Source organism: Nicotiana tabacum, chromosome 1 (assembly GCF_000715075.1).
Source record: "Nicotiana tabacum cultivar K326 chromosome 1, ASM71507v2, whole genome shotgun sequence".
Lineage (NCBI taxonomy): Eukaryota > Viridiplantae > Streptophyta > Magnoliopsida > Solanales > Solanaceae > Nicotiana > Nicotiana tabacum.
Window position 1 is genome coordinate 69,416,533 of NC_134080.1, and position 8,215 is coordinate 69,424,747.

The 8,215-nt window shown below is 35.7% G+C and overlaps 1 protein-coding gene across 1 annotated transcript; it reads right to left on the minus strand.

Moving 5' to 3' along the window:
- Positions 1-524: 524 nt before the first annotated feature.
- LOC107815563 (E3 ubiquitin-protein ligase AIP2) lies at positions 525-4,115 on the minus strand. Its single transcript, XM_016641173.2, has 5 exons — positions 3,902-4,115; positions 1,900-2,131; positions 1,585-1,787; positions 965-1,180; positions 525-854 (listed from the first exon to the last, which is right to left on the minus strand). The coding sequence occupies exons 1-5, from the start codon at positions 4,055-4,057 to the stop codon at positions 705-707; spliced, it is 957 nt and encodes a 318-aa protein (XP_016496659.1). The 5' UTR covers positions 4,058-4,115; the 3' UTR covers positions 525-704.
- Positions 4,116-8,215: the final 4,100 nt, after the last annotated feature.

Genomic DNA, 8,215 nt, shown 5'->3' on the forward strand with positions numbered 1-8,215 from the left:
AGGCGTCAGCTAACAAAAACGAGGTGGTCTGAGTGCTAGTTTTAGCTAAAACAAAGATCAGCTGAACAGAAGACAAGATCAGTCAAGCCAAGTGCCAATTCAGGCGAACCAAGCACTAGCAGAGTAGAAGATTAGTTCAACCGAGCAAAGGGGCAAGTTAAGGCAAACGAAGGACTGGTCAAGCGGAAGACTAGTTCAAATGAGTCGAGTGACAGTTCAGACGAACTACGAACTAGGCAAGCAGAAGACTAGTTCAGTTGAGTTGAAAGCTAGTTCAAGTAAACTGATGACCGATTAGCTGAGTCAGAGATTGAATCCCTGAAACCGCATCAGCTGATCAACAGTGAAATGTTTTTGAGTCTTACATCACAACAAATTATGCTTGAAGTGTTCGGAATCACCCAGATAAGCAGGGTTTGATCACACTCAGAGCGAACTAAAGTCTAAAGAGCTATGATGGTGAATCAAATTGCCATGACGACTTTTGACCAAAAATATGTATGAATAAAAAATATTCAAAAGAATGGCCCAAAGAGTTTCAGTATTCTCATCAAATGTTTTCCAGCAACTTGGTACATCGGTTAGCTCAAAGTCACTTGCATTATATTTTTAGAGAATTCATTATCGTAGTCCTTTATCTTCCTGAAAAATCATCTATATACGATCCATCTGCTTGCTGTTCACTTGTATTTGAGCATTGTGCATTATACATACATGTATTCACCCTCACGAACTGCATTAGCAGCTCCTTTTCTTTCTTCCTCTGCTTCCTTTTCACGCTCCTTCCAGCTTTCATAGTGATGATCATCTGTGAGCAACTCATGCCGACAAATTGGACAAGAATTGTGCTCATCCTGTTAAATGAACCATGAGGAGTTTTGGAAGAGTTAGAAAATTGCCATTGGAAAGAATAGGAACAGCAAAATTAAGTACAATAAGTACAGCAAAGTTTCAACTTCTATACCAGCCATGGCTTCAGGCAAGGAGGGTGAAACATATGCTTGCAGGGCAACTCTTGCATCTTGTCATCTACAACTAACACTTCCCTGCAAATTGCACATTCCGCATCTGCACCCATCTTCGTCAAGAACTCATCTGTGACTGTAGTAACTGGGAGGTTTGCCACAACTTCTTTACTGGCAGGTGGTGCTCTCGGGGCAGCAAGACCATCGTCCAGTATCTTAAATAGAACAAATTAGAACTGTCATTATTTCAACCCAACTTGTATTGGCCTAGGAAGAATCCATATAATTCCCCTTTAACAAGTTTTTCTTTCTTAAAATTTCAATCAAGAAGCATGCATCCAAAGTAAAGCTAGGACTAGTGTTAGTAAAATGTCCTTTCAAGAACCTTTTGTCTCAGATACTTACGTACATAGTAAACAAGTTATTAGCAAATGAGAAATAAAACAAAAGTGCATCAACTTCATTCTTTAACTCATTTTTTAAGAGTTGAGGGCATGTGAGAACGCAGTAACTAGTTTAGGAAACTCCCAAACGAAAGACACCCTAGACATATTGCTGTTCACTGAGTGAAAATTACAGGCTTCAGTTGCATACGAGACTCGAGTAAAACTAGAGATACCTCTGGGATTATATTATCTAGTCTAGCAACCAGCTCCTCAAGTACGTTGCGAGCACCTTCTGAAGCGTCAGCACTGGCTAAATGACCTTCAGAGGATTCACCAGCAAACAGTGTTGCAGCAGCAGTGAGAAGATTAGACTGTACAAGCCAACCAGGCTGCTCAGGCTCAGGGTCAACAGTTAGATGCCCCTCAAAAAGGTATCCTGAATCAAAATAACAGGATAAGTATCACATACATGCAACATTTTTGTCCGTATGTTTGTAGCAACAGAGCACATGGCTGATATACTCAAAATTTTCATAAAGGGGTCTTACCAGCACTTCTATTTGAGCCATTTTCTGTAGCTGTTGTATTCTGAGATTCATTCTGTACTTCAGCTAACTGCTCTCGTGCCTGACTAATGCAACTTTGCAAATGTTTCTTTTCAGAAGACTCTGACACCAGGTGCTCAGCCTCAAGGAATAACCGAAGCCCGGCATTCCAGAATCCAGGCATTGTGTATCTTGTCTTTAAAATGGTGGCAACCCGGCATACAACCGTATAGAACTGCAAGCATTTGGAATTTACTTGGATTTATTCAACAGTAGCAGAATCTTATGCAAGTTAAAGTACTTTTTCCAATATATCTTGTCATTTTTTTACAAGTCTTATGCAAGTAAAGGCACTTAAAGTTGACTTGAAGCAAAGCAAATACTACCATATTAATTCTCCTGTCTAGACCCTTTTTAAATCATACCCATAGTTCGTGATGGGAAAAAGAATTACACCCATAATTAAAACAGAACAAATTACAAACAATGAGGTGACTTTGTGCGTGCTGATGTCTCTCATTAGTTACTATAGAACATGATGGACATGGCATTTTGCATGTTATGTATGTTCGAATCTCTCTCCAACCTGAAGGCTTTGAGGTGAGGCAAAGGTGATTTAAAGCATTGGTGTAATATTCTCAATTATGCAAGCATGGAGATCTGATGACTATTACGGACAAAATGAAGATACTATATCCTTCACATAGCATCTAGCACACATTCCAAGAACCATTTACTTGAGAATGAAAAGTGACTAAGAGTATGAGCATTTGGCGGTCAAATAATCAGTTATCAACATCTGTTACAGGAACCACTCCCCTCCCCCCGCCCCCCGGGTCTCTTAAATAAGAACAAAAGAGCCAGGTAGAGAGATAGTGCAGCTACTAACCAGCCTATAGTAAACCCTTTGCTTAGTGTTTTGTGTTTCTGAAGAAGGAATACAACTCCTTCCCTGAAACTAGGATCTCTCTAAAATGTAGCAATATGCTGGTCATTTTTTCTGCGTCACAAAAAGGAAGAACTGCTCACAAACCCTTTCTATTATTAATAGTAAGACTATGAATATGTGGTCTAGTTCCCTTTTATGGATTGACCTATTCTGAATTCTCTTTTCAAAAAGATCACTTGTTTAATTTCTTCATGGTGATATTAACTGGGAACTAAACAATCTAATAGCTAGAAAGACAAAAGTTCCACCTAATGTATGAAGGAGGCTTTCGCACTCAGCAACAAACAACAAAATGGCTCATCATTATTGTTATGGATATCAGCTTAATCAATTAGACAGCATAAAAGGCACAGACTACTTCGTACAGATAAGCTATCTCTCTCTCCCGCCTTTCTTCTTTTCTTTTTTTAAAATAAAGAAACAAGAATAAAATCAACAACCCGGTTGATCATCTTCCTTTTAGACCCTATTTAGCATGAGGGTAAATGTCTTCCAGGAATAAACTTTCTAAATGATATCATTTTACATCAAATTGAAAAAAACAACTGACGTCTGCACCGACCATTTTTCCTTCCAATCCTGCTCCATATCACCATGTAAACATATGTTTCCACTCTCCACTAAACATAAAGTTATCACCTATTACCACCCCTCCAAGTCCACCCTATTGCGAATGATATTGTTAGGTAAATGACTTTCCAATGAAAATAATGTTTCAGAAAATATTTTGCATTGTGTAAAACAAGGCTTAGGTGCCAAGTGCACAATCATTTACATAATTTGTTAAGGCTTAAACCTCATCTCCTCTACCAACTCATTTAATTCTATAGCAACCTATTTTCAATAATTCAGCTCCAAGAAGTAAAACTCACCCAGTAAACTTTTTTTATTCTGCAGCTATCAAAACTCACAAGCAAAATTAACTCAAAAACAAAATTAAGTAATATGAATTTTCTATAGCAGAAAAGAAAAAAATGGATCAATATTTCCCTTAACACATTATTACATAAATCAAGAATAAAAGGAAAACCAAAAAAAAGGGAAGAGAAAAATTACCGAATGACGAAGAGAAGGGGAAGCAGAAGGATAGTATTGAAGAAGAAGGGGTCGGATAGAGGAAACAGCTTCCTCAAATATTTGTTTCTTTCCTAACTGCTTCTGCAATTCTTGAAGCTTCTGCTTCAATTCTTCCTCAGTCTGACGCCTCTCCATTTTTTATTTTTTGGTTTGCTTAGCTCAACAAACTTGATAGATTATTGCCTTTACATATATTTGTATTTATATACCCGTCGGTCGCAGCTGCTGTCTTGTGGAGGGGGAAATCCACCGAATTGGTTCATTTCGGGTTATCGGGTCATGTGGGATCCGTTAACCCACTAAAAAGTAGGTACCTTTTTTTTCTTGTCAAATTGGTGCCTAATTGCGGGAAAAAAGAAATTGGAGCCCAATATTTTCGGGGAAAAAGGTTTTGGTACCTAATTTCATCATATTGTTCTAATACTTTATGTTTGTTCCTGTTATAAATAAAATTTTATTTATGATAAATGTATATATTTAGAGAGGTTCTAGGGTTTATTACTTGGTGGTTAAATCACCATCTCCTTATAAATAGAGGGTTCTATTCCATTGTAATTCATCCCAAAATTCAATAAGAATTCCATCTCTCTCTTTCTCTGCAATATTATTCTTCTTCTTTTATTGTTTTATAATACGTTATCAGCACGAGACTCTACCGTCTCCAGAAACTCTTTGAGAAGATTAAGGTATAACTTTTCTCCTCCTTTTAATTATGACTGACATTATGAAAAGAAAGTTCGTTGCCTTTAAAATTTCGGGCAAGAACTATATGACATGAGTGTTGGATGCTGAAATCCATTTAGATGTAATGGGTCTTGGAGACGCCATTAAAGACAAAAATAAAGCATCCACCTAAAACTGTGCTAATGCCTTAATTTTCTTGCGCCATCACCTTGATGAAGGGTTGAAAATAGAATATCTCAAAGTCAAAGATTCACTTGTTTTGTGGAATGACTTAAAGGAAAGATATGACAACTTAAAATTGGTCACTCTTCCACAAGCACAATATGATTAGGCTCATCTGAGACTCCAAGACTTTAAGTCTGTTTCTGAATATAATTCTGCGATGTTCAGAATTACTTCTAAATTGAAACTCTGTGGACATACTATCACTGACTATGATACGCTTGAAAAAATGTTTACAACGTTTCATGCCTCCAATATGGTCCTGGAACAGCAATACAGAGAGAAAGGTTTCAAGAAGTACCCTGAGTTGATTTCTTTTCTCCTTGTGGCTGAACGAAACAACGAATTGCTCATGAGAAATCACGAAAATCGACCCACTGTGTCTACACCATTGCCTGAAGTGGATGAGGTGTATTCCCATTATGCTTAGCGTGGAAAAGGTCGTGGCCCTATTCGTGGTCCTGGCCGTAGACAGTGAAGAAATTTTCCTGGTGTTAATCATCCCCCAAAGAAAAATAACCACCGAAGTGGAAAGGGAAAGATGAGAAATCAAAGGCAAATGGTTCAGAAACTGAATGTTATTGTTGCGGTGGAAAAGGGTATTGGGCAAATATTTGTCGTATACCAAGACATTTGGTTTAGCTTTATCAAGTATCTCTAAAGAATAAAGGCCATGAAGCTAATTTTGTCTATAACAATGAATTCGACATCACCCACTTGGATGTGGCAGACTTGGATGTGACGGGAAAATAGACCACTTAATCGGTGACGGATCTGTGGTTAAAGATGATTGAGTAGTTTGATTATTATTTTTGCCTATTCGTAGTAGCTGATGAATATTTATCATGTAATCATAGTTCTTTACATGAGTAGTAGTCATTAATATCAATTACTATTATTTATTTTATAAAATAGTGTTAGTCCGTTTTAATGGAATATAGTTCAAGAATCATCTGTTATTTCGTCAGCACCTAATGGTTTTAAAATCATACATTACCTAATATGACTAATATGCTACTATACTATAGTGTCATTATATTGCCAGGTAAAAATTTTCTTTTACATAATATCAACTGTAATTCTTTACTACGTGCACGTTGTTATGGGAAAATTGTTCGTGGCTATAAAAAGTAGTTTCCAACTTATGATGTACATATGGATAACCAGTGAATGATTCTGTCAAATATAACAATCAAGAAAACAACGTGATATGATTTAAAGTGGTGCATAATTTACTTAGATTCAATTGATTCATCATAAGGCAACACAATTATTTCCTTTTCTGTTAATCATGTATTATTAATTAGAATTTAGGATTTGAGAAGGGGATTCTCATATCCTTATATTGTATCTCGGTTTTAATACTGTTGTATGATCAATTTAATTTTTAGCAATGCAATTGCTTATGTCATAATCAGAGTTTGCTCGAAATTGAATTAAAAGGCCATTATTGAATCATTGATTCAACTTTGTTTCTTTTCCCTTTTTCTCTGAAAATACTAATGTTTATTTGTATATTTTTTTTGTATGTCAAACCATGTGAAACAAATATAGATATCTCTTAAAGCAAACTTGGATCAAAGTTCAATTGTAAAAATATTTGTTTAATTGATTCATGTACGACACATACTAGATTAAAAGAGAAGAAATATTTTTCTCATTTAAATATGTGTAAGGCAGATGTTACTATAATTTCTGATAGTAGTAATTTAATTGAAGGCTCTAGAAGAGCTACTATAACTTTGCCTAAGAGAACAATACTTATCATAGAGAATGCAATGTTCTCCTCCAAGTCCAAGAGGAACTTGTTGAGTTTTATAGATATCCGCCGAAATTGATATCATATTGAGACAATAAATGAGAATAATCCTGAATATCTCATCATTACCAAGAATGTCTTTGGCCAAAAAAGGGTTATTGAGAAGTTCCCATCTTTATCTTGTGGTCTGTATTGGACAAGAATTAGTGCAATTGAGACATATTCTACCGTAAACCAAAAGGTTACTGATTCCAATACCTTTGTACTTTGGCATGATCGATTGGGACACCCTGAATCAATTATGATGAGACGAATTATAGAAAACTCAAATGGACATCCACTAAAGAATTTAAAGATTCTTTTAAATAATGAATTTTCTTGCACTTCTTGTTATCAAGGCAAGTTAATTAGGGGTGTGCATTTGAATCGGTTTATCGATAAATCAAATCGATTATTTGTTATCGGTTTATCGATTTATCGATTTCGATTTCGAAAATTTTCTTATCGAGTTATCGATTTCGATTTCGATTTTGTCCTCTTCGGTTATCGGTTTATCGATAAACCGATAAGATATACTAAAAAGACAATTTTTTTTTACCCTTATTCTATAATACCCTTTCCTTTACCCTAAGTCCCCAACCTATTATTACCTCTACCACATTTAAGGAATGATCATATTTAAAGATCAAGGGAATGAAGTTCAAATTAATGGAAAACAAAATTAGCCATGATGATGTATTTTATTTTTTATACCGTTGTAGTGTTGGTGGCATACATTTGATCCCTTACTTTAGTTTTGTTGCATGTGCTTGTTGACACAATTTTTAAGTGTTCGTCTTATTTTAGCTTCTTTTGTCCATATTAGTTAGGCGTGTTTATAGCGATATACTTTCCGTGGAATCCTGCAAATTTTCTTATTGGTGTAATCGATAACCGAATTGATAAGCCCCCAAAATCGATAAATCAAAATCGAAAAAATTGAAACCTTATTGAAACGATAACGATAAGCATATGTACAAATCGATAAGTAACTATCGATAAGGGTCAAAATCGAATCGATAAATCGAATGCACACCCCTAAAGTTAATTATTAGACCATCACCAACAAAGGTTGGGATTGAGTACCCTGCATTTTTGGAACGTATATAAGGGGATATTTGTGGACCTATTCACCCACCTAATGGGTCGTTTAGATATTTTATGGTCTTAATAGATGCATCTTCTAGATGGTCTTATGTGTGCCTATTGTCATCTCGCAACTTGATGTTTGCAAAATTAATGGCACAAATAATTCGATTACGGGCATAATTTTCCGATAATCCAGTTAGACTTGATAATGCTGCTGAGTTTTCATCTCAAGCATTTAATGATTATTGCTTATCAATTGGAATTAAAGTAGAACATCTTGTAGCTCATGTTCACACTCAAAATGGTCTTGCAGAGTCTTTAATTAAATGTCTGCAATTGATAGCAAGACAATTACACTTGAAAATGAGGTTGCCCACTTCTATTTGGGGTCACGCCATTTTGCATGCATCAGTGCTAGTTCGTCTCAGACCGACAAATTATTATAAATATTTCCCGTTGCAATTAGTATTGGGTTATGAACCTAATATATCCCATTTTAA

Bases quoted from the DNA above. Each gene is read 5' to 3' on its own strand.
- LOC107815563 (XM_016641173.2), bottom strand. From the start codon at position 4,057: ATGGAGAGGCGTCAGACTGAGGAAGAATTGAAGCAGAAGCTTCAAGAA. The intron at 1,788-1,899 runs GTAAGACCCCTT...ATTTTGATTCAG, and splicing joins TGGCTCAAATAGAAGTGCTG to GATACCTTTTTGAGGGGCAT. The intron at 1,181-1,584 runs GTATCTCTAGTT...GTTCTATTTAAG, and splicing joins TAGATAATATAATCCCAGAG to ATACTGGACGATGGTCTTGC.